At 38.5% G+C, this 17,154-nt stretch overlaps 1 protein-coding gene across 14 annotated transcripts in view; it reads left to right on the top strand.

The window, feature by feature from the left end:
• Nucleotides 1-17,154, top strand: part of BBX (BBX high mobility group box domain containing) — a 291,684-nt gene that overhangs the window by 185,469 nt on the left and 89,061 nt on the right. For all 14 annotated transcript variants that reach the window (XM_082626016.1, XM_082626015.1, XM_082626007.1 and 11 more), the window contains 2 exons: nucleotides 6,189-6,359; nucleotides 12,070-12,312. In XM_082626016.1, the coding sequence (XP_082482142.1) occupies nucleotides 6,189-6,359; nucleotides 12,070-12,312 (414 nt within the window). The remainder of the gene's footprint in view (nucleotides 1-6,188; nucleotides 6,360-12,069; nucleotides 12,313-17,154) is intronic.

Here is a 17,154-nt window from a genome sequence, read left to right as displayed (position 1 = left end):
CATTGAAAGTGTTCACTTTCCAACCCTTCAGTGCTCCCTTTAGGTAGTTCCATGGCTCATAAGCTATTTGTTCTATGGGAAATGCCCAGAGCATCAACAGATGGAAGGCTTTATATTAGAGCTTCTCATCCTAGGTGTGCATTTGGGCTTCTGAGTTGGGCTTCCTGCTTCTAGTGCCAGCTTCTCTGCTGCTAACTGTGTGACCTTAGGCAAGTGGCTTAACCCTCAGCTTCTTCAACTGGGATGCATAGTATAGTACCTGCCTCAAGGGTTCTTATAAGGATTAAATGAGATAATGAATATTAAGTATGAAGCGATTAGTATTTAATCAATATTAGCTGTGTATTAGTATTGTTTTTAAAATTATCGCGAGGAACAGTTCATTCTGGGAAGTTGTGATATGTGGTTAAGTGTTAGGTGAGGAAATTATAAGCCATAAATACCCTTTACAGGGACTGCTGTGTACCAGGCTCAGTTTGAGGTCCTGGGACAGAAAAGTAAGAAACCATGACACCTTCCTTCTAGAAGTTCACAACCTATTTTGTGGAGGATAGTGAGGATGTAGATAAAACTATCTGAAACACCATGGTAAGTGCTTGACCAGCAAGCTCAAGTGTGATCAAAAAGCGATGGCATTTGACTTAAGGTTTTCACAGAAAGCTTTAGAAGGGAAGTGATACATTACCTGGGCTTTGGAGGAGGATGTCCGTTTTGGCAGAAAGTGGGAGAATTTTAGGGAGTGCGCAAGGCAGTGGAAGCAAGGGGTGTCGAGAGCAGCAGCACTCTTCAGAAGGTTTTAAGCAGGTTGGTCCAACTTATGGGAAGCTCTAGAGCTACTGATTTACCACCATTTCTTTGCGCTGATTTTTCATCTTCTCTGTAGATCGGAGACAGCTCTAAAGCTTTACAGTCTTAGTTGGACCCAGGAGAGGCCTTACTTGAGGTTAGAACGCATGGCTATCTGACAATGAAATTTCGTGGACCTCCCTTACCTTCCCCTGTCTCATTTGGTCTGAATTTCCATTAATATGATTTGAATGGGATTTTATTGGACATTGAGGAAACAGTTTAAACTCTAAAATACCCCTGTGACACAGTTAAATTTACACAGTGTTTTAAAAGCTAAAGTGTACTGATTGCCTAAGTTGTGAGACAAGAGGAAAAACTAGAGGATCTTATAGAATTTATGACTATGCCAAGGCTCTGTTTCTGACTGTATATCACTCAGACAAAAGAAAAGAAACTTTCCGTCTTTCTTTTTCAGTTGCTGAGGATGGAGCTTATATCATCTGGGAGGCATGTGGACCACTGTTAAATGGGAGTCCTCTGTGCTCTCTTGAACTGCATCTTAGGCTGAGTTAAGCGAGAACGTGCTGCCTGTTAAACCCATACTCCCTCTAAAGAGCTTGTGGGTAAAGGGAGGATTTACTAACATGGAGTGAGAACCTTCTAGATGCCAGGCTCTGTGCTGGGTGTTATATAAAAAGTGTTCTCAAAGTAGAGCTATTACTTAGTTTTAATGTGTGGAAAGATCAGCAAGATGAATAACTTTACAACAAGCAGTTAGTGGTAGAGGCCAGATTCTAAAGGAGGCCTGTTAGGCTTCAGTGTCCATTTTTTTCTTTTGTTACATGTGGTATTTACTTTGTCCTGTTTCTTCTATGATATTTCTTCTTTAAATTTCTCATGAAGTTTGACCTCAGTAAAGGTCTTCATGAATGGACTTGCTGCATTTGAAGAATATAGGTAAATGAAGTTTTTCCTAATTTATCACCAAGTTGATTTACATTTACTTCAGTATTATGAGTACTAATTAGGGTAACTCATCTGGCAAAGAAAAGGGAACACATGGGTTGGTTTGTTTTTATAAGATAAGTAAATATTCAATACAGCTGACCCTTGAATGCAGGGGTTATATAGCTTTAGAGTCACCTACCTGTACCCATGGCTCCCCCATCTGAAGATTCAACCAACCGTGGATCATGTAGTAATATAGTCTGTTTTTATTGAAAAAAATTTGATGTATAAGTGGATGCTCACAGTTCAAACCCGTGTTGTTCAAGGGTCAACTGTATTTTGGATAGGGACCTTCAGCCTCCATCGTTTGGTAATCTCAGCAACATAATTTTATGATATTGAGTCTTTCAAGTACAGAGTCCACTGGTAGTTGAATAACCTGATTTGTTATTCTACAGTTACCATGCAGAAAGGAAGAAGGACCCCTTTTGAATAAGGTCCCCCAATTGCTTCATTCATTACATATAGATTGCTAGCTTAATTTGCTCATGTTCCAGAACAAGAAGCCAAACTTTATAATGTGTGTGGGGTTTTTAGTGGCAAAGTAATTACAAAGGCAGCCCTCTGTTACTGTCAAAAATTAACAATTTTTCCTCCTCATTGTTGAAATAAGAAAAACAATATGCTTGAGTCTCAAAATTCTGCCTTCTTTTCCCTTTTCTTTCTCAGAAGATGTTTTTCTTCATCTTTTCTTGCATTCTTCTCTCTTGCTTTGTCATTACTTCTGAATGATAATCAGGAGCATCATCCCCTCCCCCCTCCCCCCACACACATTCTTTTGCCTTCTTTCAACAGTTTGAAAACAGATCCATGGTGAATTAAAAAGTAATCAGATAACTATGTTATTAAAATCTCTAGTTTATAATTTGGGGTATTTCATGGTCATTAGGTCAGTTACACTTTTCTTGACTATTTTGTCCCAGGTTTACTATCTTCAGTTCAGCTTTCATTCATGCTAAAAATACTTCCCCCCTACTTTGTTCTAGACTGTGCTAGAGGTTATCAATCTTACTTTTCGTACAGCCCAGGGGTTCGGTGGTTCTCACACAGAACATGCCACCCTGGCCCGCATTCAGTGTTATACATAGTTTTCAGACCTCCTTTTTTCCCACTCAAGAAGAAATATCTAAATTCACAGGAATGAGAGAGATGGGGGTTAATTTTGAAGCCATTCTACTGTATAAAAGTAGTGAATTATCACCATAATTTAGCATGGAGTTTCATATGGTTGTTTATAACAATCTCACAACTAACTGATCTTGATGTTCTGATAAGCCAGATGCTTCTATATAAAGATAACTAGTCTTGAATCATCAAGAGAAAGGCCTAGTGATGGAGGTAGGATGTACCCAAATAATTGTAATTCAAGGGAAAATGTGGTAAGTGTTGTTAGCAATATAAAATCTTTCTATTGTATTTATGGGGATGGAGAGATTAATTTTGGGAGTATCAGAGAAGGATATACATTATCGTATGCTGTAGCAGCTATGTGGAAAGAATCAAAACATTGAGGTGGGAGGAGGTGAATGTGGTTATTTTGAACCCCAAAGCCACATATACCATCCATTCATTTGATTCTTGATATTCTATTTTCTGTTTGAATATTGAAATTACACATAAATATATGCAAAGGCACATACACTTAAACACAATTCACACATAATCAAATAGCATAATCAGAATCCTTGAGGCTAAATGATGTATTTTTCTCTAGGCACCGGCAATCACTTTGACCTCTCCCGTTGATAACAGTTTGCCTGACGTATAGTTTCCCATTAATTTCTTTTATTGTTTAAAAAATGTGTTATAAAATATCCGGTATTAAAACCCAGTATGGGTTTAATTACCACTCAAGCATCTCATCCTGAAGTGATTAATAAGCCACAAAAATAGCTGTTTCCTCTTCTCTCTATATAGCGTTGGTATTTTTAGAAATTGGGTTTTCCATGCCAAGTTTTATTTGTAGATAGACTGGGAATCGTTAAATGGTCTATCAATTCAAAGAAATCGTTGTTCCTTTATTATTTATTAAGAGCATACCAGATAACTAATTCCATTTAGAGTTTTCAATAACTTCTACTCTTGAGGCAGCCACATGAATCATGTAATTGCTTCAGATACTCAGCAGAAATTTCTTGCTAAGAAAACCACGGGAACATGTTTTTCTCACCTCCCCACCTTTTTTTTTTTTTTTTGGCTAGACACAGCTTTTAATAATGAGGATTTTATCAAAATGAAGATTAAAAGATTATTAAAATGAAGATTTTATTGTAGTACAAGAAATAATCTGAATGTCTATCAATCACGGAATAATTGAGAAAATTGTGATATGTTCGTATTTTGGAATATTATATAGTTATTACAAAATGAGGATATCAAGGTGTATTGACTTAGAAAAGCATGATATTTTCAACTTAAAAGTTTTAAATGGCTGTGTTTACTGATATATTTGTGTATAGAAAAAGGTACAGAATGATATTGTCCTAAGGATATTAAAGTTGGTCAAAGGATAGGAAAACAGAGGGGATGATTATTAACAGAAGAGAATCCAGAAGTAGACTTACACACATGTGGTAATGTAGTATAGGATAAAAGTAGCATTTCAAAGGAATGGGGAAAAGCTGGATGATTTAATAAATGGTTTGGAACAGTTGGTTAGCTATTTGGGAAAAAAAAAAAGCTAGATCCCTCCCTCACTGCTTTGTCAGAATGAATTCCAGATTGATCAGTTATTTACATGGTTTCTTTAAAATAATGAAGTCACGTAAGTTCTCAAAGGAAACATTAGTGAATATTTTTCGATTTTGAAGTGAAGAAGACTTAAATGTGACCCCAAACTCAGAAACAAGGAAGGAAGATTAAAAAATTGCTTATGTCGTATTGTTTGAAGGCTTGAGAACTAGATGAATATTGAAACTATATGTTCATGGATCCTAGTGTCAGCAACATGGCATTAAAAGTTTATTGATAGGGCTTCCCTGGTGGCGCAGTGGTTGAGAGTCCGCCTGCCAATGCAGGGGACGTGGGTTCGTGCCCTGGTCTGGGAAGATCCCACATGCCGCGGAGCAGCTGGGCCCATGAGCCATGGCCGCTGAGCCTGCGCGTCCGGAGCCTGTGCTCCTCAACGGGAGAGGCCACAACAGTGAGAGGCCCGCGTACCGCAAAAAAAAAAAAAAAAAAAAAAAAGTTTATTGATAGTACTTTACAAGTGTTTGGACCAATACAGATTTAAACTGACCAAAAAGACCACGCCCCTGTGATTTTGGCAATGGCATTTACGTTTGTAATTGTCAGCATGAACCATTTAAGTTGATGGCATTTAACTGTATTGTTTCAATTTTCACATGACTGTGTATAAAGAGTAATTTGTATATTAATGTTACTTCAAATGAATGAATGAAAAATATTAAATAATTATGAGAAAGCATGTAAGAAACTGTGTATAATTTACCTTTGGGCTGTGGGACTGGGCATGATGGAGAAGGTAAACCTCATTTTTTGTTATTTTCACCTTTATAATATAAATATGTAGTTTCTTTCATTGAGAAAAACTTTTTAAAATATTCACTGAAAAATAATTTAGAATTTTCGGCTTCTGAAAGATATTGTCAGATTCATAGCCTGACTATAGCCTAGCTATTTCAGCCAATCGTCTTTTAGGGGAAAAAAGCCTAGAGAGCAAAACTTTGTTGCTGGATTGTAGTGCATATGTAATAGGGAGATGCAAAGATCTTTGTGATTTGTTGTATCACAGGCTGGTACAGAAGGGTGCTCATCCCACTAAGTGATTCATGCATAGACGGGATCCTTGGAGGCTGCACAGTTAGTTTTTGAAAAATGTGTGTCGTCTTATGAAATAGTTTTATTTTAAATCTAAAACATTTGATTCTTATAAAGCATTCATTTTACTGAATAATACTTCAGACTCAGATTTATCATAGTATAGAATGTGAAATTCATGTAAATTATGATGATAAAATAGGAGCCATTGGAGAATGTAGGGAGGCCCACCTCTGTGAGCACCTTTGCTCCCCTGAGAGGTATCTTTCACATTCCTCTGGTGGAAAACTTTGAGAAACACTATTTTGAGTAAATACAAACAGGTGACAGTAACTTGTAATCATCCTAACACTTTATTTGGGTTTTGAGTTCTGAAGTTATGAAGTGGAAGGAAGCAGATTTCATAAAAGGCAAATTTTATTAGCAACTTAACCCACTAAAATGAATGTTTGATTATGTACTTAGTTCTTACTGAATCCAGTAAATGTCTAAGCTGATAGATATTTTAATCATTAAAACTATAATCCAGTTAAAGTTAAGGAAGCTAAATAAACTAATTTTAATCAAATTTACTTTGATTTCTCTGTTTCTCCTTTTTTTCATTACTACAGGTCACAGTAATGAAAGGCAGTAATAGAAATAAAGATCATTCCGCAGAAGGAGAAGGAGCTGGAAAACGACCAAAACGCAAGTGCCTTCAGTGGCATCCATTGCTAGCAAAGAAACTTCTTGACTTTTCAGAAGAGGAAGAAGAGGAAGACGAAGAGGAGGATATTGATAAGGTAATTTCCTCCTTTTATTGTAGAAGTTTTAAGTTTATTTGACCATTCGTTCTGGAAACTGCAGTGAACATGTGTGGTGCAAAGGAGGCGTTTCTAGGAGTCTGTATAACTTGAATCCTAGTTAACGACTTAATCTACATTTTTATTCCAAATGTTGATGACTCTTAAAGTATCTGTAGTAGTAGTTTAAACTGAAACAGATCCTTCTTAAATAGTATTTCTGTCAATTAACTAATAATTTGCAGACAATAATCAAACGCAGTGAGTTCATAAAATTTATGTGCTTACCTGCACCCACCTGCTGCTCCTGGCCTCTCTTTCTTCCCTCCCAGCCTAGCCTTGCCACTGTAGGCAGGTTCAGAGCTGTTCAGGTCCTCATCTCTGAGGCCTCCAGAGCATCTGGCTGCTGTCACCCCTCCGTGCCTCTGTGCTCAGTCAGGCCTCCTAGTCCCCTCCTCTGGTCTCACACTTGAGCAGCCGGCTCTTGCGAGAAAGTCACACAGCCATGCAGCTGACTTTAGAAAGCCACACGTCCCTTCAGATCTTGGCATGACTGGTTCCTCCTCTTCATCATTCAGGTCTCAGCACAAGGACTACCTCCCCATCATCTCAGGTGTCCCTCCAACCCAGTGTGCATTCCACGTCTGAGGATTTCCTCCCTCACACTTCTTATTTGCCTTGTGTTTAGCTGTGCACCTGTTTATGTCTGCCTTCCTAGACTAGGCTATAAGCTTGGTAAGAGCAAGGGTCTTGCCCTTCCTGTCCTCTTCTCCTTCATCAAAGCCTAGAATGGTGGCTGGCACAGAGTAGATTTTGAATAGTTATATGCTCAGTAGAAGAATAGATGAGTACTGGACTTCCCTGGTGGCGCAGTGGTTAAGAATCCGCCTGCCAATGCAGGGGACATGGGTTCGAGCCCTGGTCTGGGAAGATCCCACATGCCATGGAGCAGCTAAGCCCGCGCACCACAGCTACTGAGCCTGTGCTCTAGAGCCCCCGTGCCACAACTACTGAAACCCATGCGCCTAGAGCCCGTGCTCCTCAACAAGAGAAGCCACTGCAATGAGAAGCCCGCACACTGCAACGAAGAGTAGCCCCTGCTTGCCGCAACTAGAGAAAGCCCGTGCACAGCAATGAAGACCCAACGCAGCCATCAATCAATAAAACATAGATGAGTACTTATTTTGTGTCACTACAAATTTCATAAACATGCTTTTACTCTTCTTCAGGCCTTCGATATTCATTCAGTCTTTTGTCCTAGGCTTGGGTCAGCTCCCTCTTCCACTTGTCTCAGCAGGAATTATAAACATTTTTCCTGTTTCACAGACATCTTCTCTGGGTACTGTTTATGGTCTCCTCACTGTTGAACTTCTCTTTCACAGAGAAAATAGAGGCCACCAGAAATGACTCCTTCAGCTTTCTCTACTTACTCATCTTACTCTTATCTCACTCCTTATCCATCTTTTCCTTTCCGTTTTCAGAGAAATGGTGTTATTCTTCCTGTTTGAGGAAATTGCCAAGTTTATGCTTTTGCTTAATTTGATCTCTCTGACACATTTGCACCTGTTGATCACTTGGTCCTCGAAGCTGTCTGCTGTTTCCATGACAGCAATCACTCATTTCTATTCCTACCTTCCCAACTATACCATTCTGGTTCCTTCTAGTTGATGTCCCTCCATTATTCTACCTTCAAATGTTGATGTTCTCTGGCATTCTTATCTTAATTCCTGTCTCCACCCTGGACCTTTCTTCTAAACTCTGGACCTGTATTTTTGACTGTTTACTTGACATATCCACTTAGCTATCAAATCAGAATCTCAGTTTGAATGTGTTCAAAATGAAGCTGTCACTTTTCTCCTGCAAACCCCGTCCTCCTACATCTTTCCTTTCTCAGTGAATGGCAACTCCAACTGTCAAGTTGGTCAGACCTGAAACCTTGTCTGTTTTCTTTTGCTCAAGTCTCACATCTGTCCATCCATCAGTAAATTCTCAGCCATACCTTCAAAATAGTTCTCAAGTTGACCCCTTGTTAGCAATGTCACTACTGCTACTTGATCCAAGCCACCACCAATGCTAGTGCAGATTATTGTGTTCTCCCTCTCTCTCTGCCTCTGCTCTTGCCGTTCTACAGTCTGTTCTCAACAAAGCAGCCAGAGAGATCCTTCCAGAGTGGCAGGCCAGTTGTGCTAGTCTTCATCTTCATGAGGATGGGGAGTCTGTACGCTCACTGTTCTGTCTGCATCACCTAGAACAGTGCCTGCTCCATATCGGGTGCCCAGTAAATAGTTATTAAGTGAAAGAATGAAGTCATCGAGTCCTCTTCTCTTTTTTTTTTTGTGGTACGCGGGCCTCTCACTGTTGTGGCCTCTCCCGTTGCGGAGCGCAGGCTCTGGACGCACAGGCTCAGCGGCCATGGCTCACGGGCCCAGCCGCTCTGCAGCATGTGGGATCTTCCCGGACCGGGGCACGAACCCGTGTCCCCTGCATTGGCAGGCGGACTCTCAACCACTGCGCCACCAGGGAAGCCGAGTCCTCTTCTCTTTTTGGTCCACATTCAGAGATCTCACCCACACCCTTGGTCTTACTTCTTTATATTGGTACATCAGTTCATTATCCCAACTGGGACTTCTCTGCTAAGAGCCACTTCACATTCTGCCACCAGATCTAATTTCTCTCATTTGAGAAAAAGTGTTCTCTGTTGTGTATGAAGGAATCTTGCTGCAGAAGTTGGAAACACTCTTCCTTTTTCAACCTTTACATCCAGTTAGACACCAATCACTCTTGGTTCTACCTCATTAGTGAATATTGTTTCTGTCTTCAATTCTCCATTCTCGTGATTACTGCCTTGATTCAGCCCTGTCTCCATTCTTTCATGGACAGCTGGAATAAACTTTTAACTTGTTCCTCTAGTTTTGTTTAACTCTAGTTTTGCTACTGTAATTCATGCTCAACACTGATGACAGGAGTCTTCTCAAAATACAGATCTAACAATGTCTTTCCCCTGCTTAAAACCACTCATGGCTCTTCATTGCATCCAGCTGTGGTTTCCATAGCCTGGTCCAGTGCTAGTGTTGATTTGTTGCAGAGTGTTACTTGGCCTCTGGTGAAAGAAAAATAGGTCCAGATACCTTTTCATTTTAATTTAATTTGTATATCATACAATTATTTATTTGTTTACTTTTTGATTAGTTAATTTAATGAAACAATTATAATATTAGATAGTAGTTAAAATTTTTTTTTAATGTTCATACTTGGCAAAACAAAAAATTGGTAATCTGTGTTGATCCCCTCCCAAGGGTTTTTATTGATCCATGCAGTCTGAAACCACTCATTTACAGGGTTAAATGCACTTTTTTTTCTTTTTTTTCTTTTTTTTTAACACGACAGAGCACATTCTTCATGAAGTGACCCATACCTTCTTCTGTAACCTTAGATTCCTGTTCTAATCTTTTATATACTGGTACTATTGAGCTGCATATAAGTGTCTGAACTATTGAGCTTTAATCTCTGTTAGTTCCCCATGACTCCCCATTGACTACCCTACACACTCTGATTCATCTTTCAAAATTTAGCCCAGACCACACCTTTTCTAGGGAGACTTCTCTGTTCTCCTACCCATCTGCTAGTGCTTCATTACTGCACTGGTTCATTGTTGCAGTCATCATCCTGCTTTTTAATTTATTTGCTTATATATCTTTCTCCTCTCCCCAAACAGTGAGCTCCTTGGGCCAGGATTTGTCTTATTTATCTCAGCTCTTGGCTTGAGTTTTATAATTTAGTAACTGAATCAAAAGTTATTCTTTTCTGAAGGGAAACTATAATTACTTCCTCAACCTACATAATACATTTTTTTATGCCTGATTTTTTTCTGTAGCTTCTTAGATTCAGAATGCTAAATAAATATTCCTTGAAAACTCACATCATTTTTAATGATTTTACACATAATGAGGAAGATCACTCTGTATCCCTCACCCCCAGTAATAATCCCTAATGTAGTTCCAAATCAAGTAGCTATGACTTCACGATTGTTGCTGTACTATTTGTGTTTGAAGATAATTGATGGTTAATTAAATGCATGTGCAATACTTAATTTAAACTTAAAAGACTTTTAAAAAACATCTAATTGGATGAAGCTAATGATTTGTCCTAGAGCGTCTCTAACAGTTGCCCAATAAACACGATATAAGAGAACCTGGTTGCCTTATAGTAGTGGTTCTCGAAGTGTGATCCCCAGGCTAGCAGCATCAGCGTAACCTGGCAACTTGTTAGAAATACACATTCTCAAGGCCCACTCCAGACCTACAGAATCAGAAGCTCTGGGAATGGGACTTAACAATCTGTGTTTTAACAAGACCTCCAGGGATTCCAGTGCCCACTCATGTTTAAGAACTACTGCCCTACTGTGTAATGCAGTCTAACAACTACCTCGATCCTTCTTGATTTTAACTGTGAAGCAGCAAGTAAAGAAATGGTTTTAGTAAGCATACTGGACTTATGTTCTTGTTCGCACTGTCATATTTTAGCCTTAGAAGATACTTAACAATCGTGTTACATTCTGAGATTCTGTGATCAGAAATGTGCTTTAAGAAATTTAACCTGCAGCCATGCGCAGGAAGTATTATAAGAGATTGAAAGCATGATGACAAGGCCATAGGCAAGAGTGGTACTAGGGCAGTGGCAATGAGAATTACACAGATGGAGAGGATCAGAGCTTTGCAGAAGTCCTTGAAGACCTTGAATGAAATGCTTAGGAAAAGGGAGGATTCAAAACAGATTTTGAAAGTTTAAGCCCTATCACCATTGAATTTCAGTGGACAAGAAAGTGTGATATCTACAAGCTTGAAAATTTACTATGTAGTTCTTCCTTCAAATAATGTTAGAGGTCTGTTTTGATTTTTACACTAGGAGGCTCCACTTGTGATATGCACAAAAACATTAAGTAGTCTGTATTAGATTTTTATCTACTTTCATGTTAAACATTTTCATATTATTAGTTGCACAACAGGACATTCCAAAGAGTAGAAAGGGGCTTCCCTGGTGGCGCGGTGGTTGAGAGTCTGCCTGCCGATGCAGGGGACGTGGGTTCGTGCCCCGGTCCGGGAGGATACCACATGCTGCGGAGCGGCTGGGCCCGTGAGCCATGGCCACTGGGCCTGCGCGTCCGGAGCCTGTGCTCCTCAGCGGGAGGGGCCGCAACAGTGAGAGGCCCACGTACCGCAAAAAAGAAAAAAAAAAAAAAGAGTAGAAAGACAGAACTAATGCTCATGTATCTTATGTGGATATTGTTGTTAATCTTGAGACCCATATATCACAGAATGGGTTGAATCCTTCATTCAGTAGTTAGTTAAATACTAATGTTAGACCAGACATTAAGCTATGCACTGTGTATGAGGAAAATAAGAGAGCTTTTGTCCTCAAAGAGCTCACTGTTAGTGAGAAAAAAATGTAAGCAATTATAACAACAATGTAATATATGCTGTAATACAGACATGCACAGGTTGCTGTAGAAACTAAGCAAAAGAAAACATCTTAAGTTGGTTACCAACCACAAACAGTGGTTGATGACTTTTAAAAAATCGTTTTTTCCCCCCAATTTGTAAGTTGTTTAAGTGGAGCTAAGGAAAAATACAATTTGAAAACCAAGACTAATTGTTAAAGCAAAGTTATCCAGGATGTGTTAAACATCTGGCTTTTGTTTTATTGCTAATAGGTTCAACTTCTTGGGGCCGATGGTCTAGAGCAAGATGTTGGTGAAACTGAAGATGATGAATCACCAGAACAGCGAGCCCGGAGACCAATGAATGCATTTCTCTTATTTTGCAAACGTCATCGCTCTCTTGTACGTCAGGAACACCCCAGGCTTGATAACCGAGGTGCTACCAAGATACTAGCTGATTGGTGGGCTGTTCTCGATCCAAAGGAAAAGCAGAAATACACAGACATGGCCAAGGAGGTAGGTTACAGTGATGAGGTTTTATGGTGCCCGTGAGCAACCAATCCTATAACCCCCAGTCAGTAAATCTGGAGTCTGTGCTAAAGGTCTAGCAGCACGCAGGTGAATCTTTGAATCAAGTGTTAAGTGAAGACATACAAGCTTTGTTCCTATTCCTGAGTTCCAAGTCCACCTTGCAAATACTGGTGAGGTGCCGAAAGCAACCTATTACCAAGAAGTTTTTTCTCAACCTATTACCAAGAAGTTTTTCCACTGATTGATGTGGGGGATTGATTTTTATGAAGGTGATTTTATTTATTATGAATGGTTTTTGTTTTTAGTTTTTCTAGGAACCCGCTTCTGCTGTCAGAGAATGCCCATAGTAAAGATGAAAATATTAATCTAGGGCTTCCCTGGTGGCGCAGTGGTTGAGAGTCCGCCTGCCGATGCAGGGGACGCGGGTTCGTGCCCCGGTCTGGGAAGATCCCACATGCTGCGGAGCGGCTGGGCCCGTGAGCCATGGCCGCTGAGCCTGCACATCCGGAGCCTGTGCTCCGTAACGGGAGAGGCCACAGCAGTGAGAGGCCCACATACCGCAAAAAAAAAAAAAAATTTAGTTCTGATGCTGAATAGCTTTGTAACCATATCTAAGTCAATCTCTGGGTCTCAGCTTTTCTTTTCTTTTCTTTTTTTAAAATATGTTTTTAGAATGAGAAAGTTAGAGCAAAATTTGTATCCCTTCCAGCGCTAATACTTTTTGATTTTGCAATAAACACAATTATCCAGAGATTTGCCTTGTTTCTGTAGGTTGTGCAGCATGAATATTTAAAACCAGTAAATGAATGAATGGCAGTGGAACAGGATGTACTGTGATGTGTGCATGCATGTAAACACTGTGTAGGCAATAGTTGGTGAGAAGTATTTCTATGCAGGAAGGCTATTCAGAGAGGTGGGGCATTAATTCCAAAATGTGAGTAAATTTCTTGAAAAATTGTATTCTGGTCTGTTTCTAAAATAATCTTAAATTAATGTGAGTTCATTATGCATTTAAAATGTATTGTCTAGTGGATTTAGCAAGTAAGGGGAAAGCAAAGCAATATCATTGTGGTTAAACTTGAAAGGAGTAATTCTAACTGTTTCCTGAGTGTTGCAACTTGCAAATAATCTTGATTCATGAAAGCCCTAGCCACGCAAACATTTGGTTAAGTTCTATGGAAAGATGAACCAGCAGGGGACAAATACAGAGTTTCAAGTGAGACATTTTATTAGATATCTCAGTATGTAGAAAAATAGTTATTTCAACTGCTGTGGTTTTATTGAGTTTTTTAACAAGCTAATATGGAACATAAAAATTTCTTATGCAATGTTCAGGGACATTTGAATCCAGAGTAAATGATTAGCATAGTTGCTATGTAATTAACGATTACATAAGGCTTCAGGAATTAACTGTATTGTTAAAGACAGGATTTCAACTATATAGAGCATCTAGAAAATTTAAAATCAATTCCAGTAACCTACATGATTTTAAATGTTGCAGGACATTTTCATGAGCATAACAGTAATTAACAGTAAAATTTTCCTATTAAATAGCTTTAGATCCTTTCATAGTCATGCTTATATGATAAAACAAACAATTATCTGAAACCTCATAGGGAACTGCATGAACTTCCTATAATTAAACTCTTGAGTTTGTTTTTGGATTAATGTTTTTGGATAACATGTAGCCTGTCTCACATATACTGTTTGCTTTTTCTTAAATACTGCTACTTTACAAACCAAATAGGTGGCCATTTTTAAGAGGAGGAAGCATTATTTTCATACAGGAATTCCTTTACTAATTACTTAATTAGCTTCACAGTATTTGCCATTGTGGTGAGTAATGAAATCTAAATCTGATAAGGTGCCCCCCACTGCAAACTGCTTCAAGTAGAGACCATAACTGGATCTTCCATCTCACAGCTTGCCTTGTTGCTCTTATGAAATATTGTCTCACTTCTAGTACCAAGTGTGGAAGGTTCAGTTGCTTTGAAAATCCTTTATACAATTGGTTTCTAGGCATAAGTGATACTCGTTTCAACTTATTTACCAAGTGGTTTCGAAATTATGTTAAAGTGCAGGTAATTGTGCTGGTGCTTTTTGTGTTAATATTGCAGCCTTAATTGAAATGTCAGCTTAATCAACAAAAACTTATTGGGTGGCTTCAATGTGGCTTCAATGTCTTAACGATTGTTAGTGATAAATATGGTCTCAGTTCCTCAAGGTCCCCTCTCTCCAGGCAGTCATTTTTAAAACTACTTTTATATGTGTAATCTTTTAATTTTAAACCCCCAATTTAAAATGTGTTCTCTATTAGGAACAAGACATAGTCTTGCAGCATAGTTTGCATGTGAGTGTAAATAGTTATGTGATGTTCACCAATATCTATTCTGTCATTATCAATTGAATGAGAAATACTTAATTTTTCCATTCTCTTCTTGTTTTTAAAATATATTCTTAAAGTAATAATTAATACAACTTTGAAGAGATCATTTTTTTTAACCTGTTAAAACTTTCTCTGACTCTTCCCTTGCTTTTTGATTATTTTCTATTTGTGCATCTGGTAAGAGGACGTACCTGTTTTGGGATTTCTTTTTGGTTTCTTGAATTATTTCCCAGTACTGATTGGCATTGTTGAAAAAATGGTTGAATGAGGGTTTCATATTCTCTGATGAATCTCATTAGAGCAATAATTAGTTATAAGTAATTTAAAAAATACTGTCCTAAGGATATAACCTGGGTTCTTTTCTTAAATTCAGCAGTGTGCATGATGGTGCAGTGTTGTGGACATTCACAGGCTCTAGCTTCTTCAACTGCCTGTTAGGAGACCCAGAAACAATATTATTTTTCCTTTTAACATTTTTCCCTTACAAATATATGAATATAAGCCTGCATTTTTGACTAGGATATTGCTGGAAACTTCCACATGTCACTTAAACTAATAGTCATAGTTAATTAATGGACAGTCAATGTAGAGGATCACATATGTTGTCCTTCAGGTAGAGCAGAGTCAGTGCAAAGAAGAGGGGAGGACCTGGAAAGTTAAGGCAATTTTGAGTGACCTTTATAATACCTCCTCCTTTGGTTTTTGTAGGATCTGAGGCATGAGGCAGAATGCATGCATTTATTAATTGGTTCATTCCAGACTGGATGTTTTACCTAAGCACAAACATGTAAAGTCAGTTATCCCATTCTTCAGAGCAGCGATCTAAGGCTCTTTGGAGTTAGTATCTTGACCACTTCTACATTGGTGGAGCCTGGGATACTCTTGCCTATTTGACTCTAGCATCCTTTTAGTATATACTGCTCACTTTAGACAGCTGAGAGACTAGAGATTTGAGTAAGTCAGTCAAAAATGGTAACAGTAACATGTCGTGGGTCTTACGGGAAGAGTCTGCCTGTGCAGAGGTTGGGGTCAGGTTGGGGGTATTTCAGAAAAGGCTTTATGAAGTTGATAGAATTTGGCATGGGCTTTGGTACAGGATTCAGAAGAAAGGCAAGGATAAGAGCAGATAAGGAAAAGTGAGAACAATTTTAAGAACAAGAAAGTTTTACCCCAAGCCTGGGGTATTTGTATCAGAGTAACAGGAAACAATGATATAAAGGCAAAAAATCTTGAGAGACTGGCCTGAAAAGTTGGAAGTTCAGTTGTATGTCAATAAAAGAGCTGTGGAATTAAATGCAATAAAATACAGCTTGAAGGGAAACTGTAATAGCCTTTCGTAAATGTTGGTATCTGTTGTCGTCAGTAGTCTAGGAGAGATTATCACCACAAATCTCCATGGGGTCTTTAGTGATCAGTTCTTCCTCCATGTTTCTTCAAGATAAAATTAACATATTCATTCCCTTGCTTTGATTTCATCAGAAATGTATTCTTCTCCAAAGAAGATTTACCGTCATTTTCTCTTGTATTACTCTGAACAGCTTTTGTTAATTATCACATCATGCTTAACAGAATTTGTATTTTTACAAGAATGCTGTGGCATCTTTCATACTACTAAGCTAGAGCAGCACCTCATTTATCCCCACATTCTGGAGAAACAAGTGTTACTCAAAAGTGATTTCTAGGTAGATGAAACTTAGCTGTTTCTTTAAACACTCTTATTTTATATATTTATCCCAGAAATTTTATGTAATATTTTGTTTAAATACTTCCTTACTTAAAAATTTCAGAATGCCTGTTGAATTTTTTCAAAATTTCAACCCATTGTTTCTCTACAAGAATAATTTTATAATCTGTAATTTGGTGAGACCTTTGTGAACAATTGAGTTACAGTCATATTTTTATCTGTATATTAAATGATTCTCACCCTTTTGTTCTTTTGAATTTCCTCTTTGCTTTTCCATGAGTCTTTCTTTTCGGTTCACCCTCAGCTGTCAATTGACATTTCTTTCTTCTGTCAGCCACTTTGGACTGCCTCTAATGAAATGACTTTACTCTGTGTGGAGTTTTCTGAGTATCACTTAATTAGGGGCCCCGCCACTTTGCGGGGAGGTGGGTAGTAAAACCAAAGATTTGGGCTTCATGTTTCCAAGTACTTTTTGTTTCTGAGACCTTTCCCATTCCTGTGTTCCAGATGTCAGGACTTTCTTACTATAAAAAATTCAAGTGTTTATTTTTGAAATAATAATATCAAGTTTTGAGTATTGCTTTATTCTGCCCAGGATTCCATTATAAACATTTGACTCACTTAATCCTAAGAATAATCCCATGAGTTAGATATTATTTTCCGAAAGCTAAGGATGAGGACACTGTGGCCCAGAGGACTTACGTGACTTATCCAGGGCAGCAAATTAGTAGTAGTAGAGCTTGGGTTCTCATGCTTG

Source organism: Mesoplodon mirus (assembly GCF_964341445.2).
Source record: "Mesoplodon mirus genome assembly, chromosome: 6".
NCBI classification, from domain to species: Eukaryota; Metazoa; Chordata; class Mammalia; order Artiodactyla; family Ziphiidae; genus Mesoplodon; species Mesoplodon mirus.
Note: the sequence above shows the minus strand (reverse complement) of the source record. Positions and strands in the feature narration are given on the sequence as shown.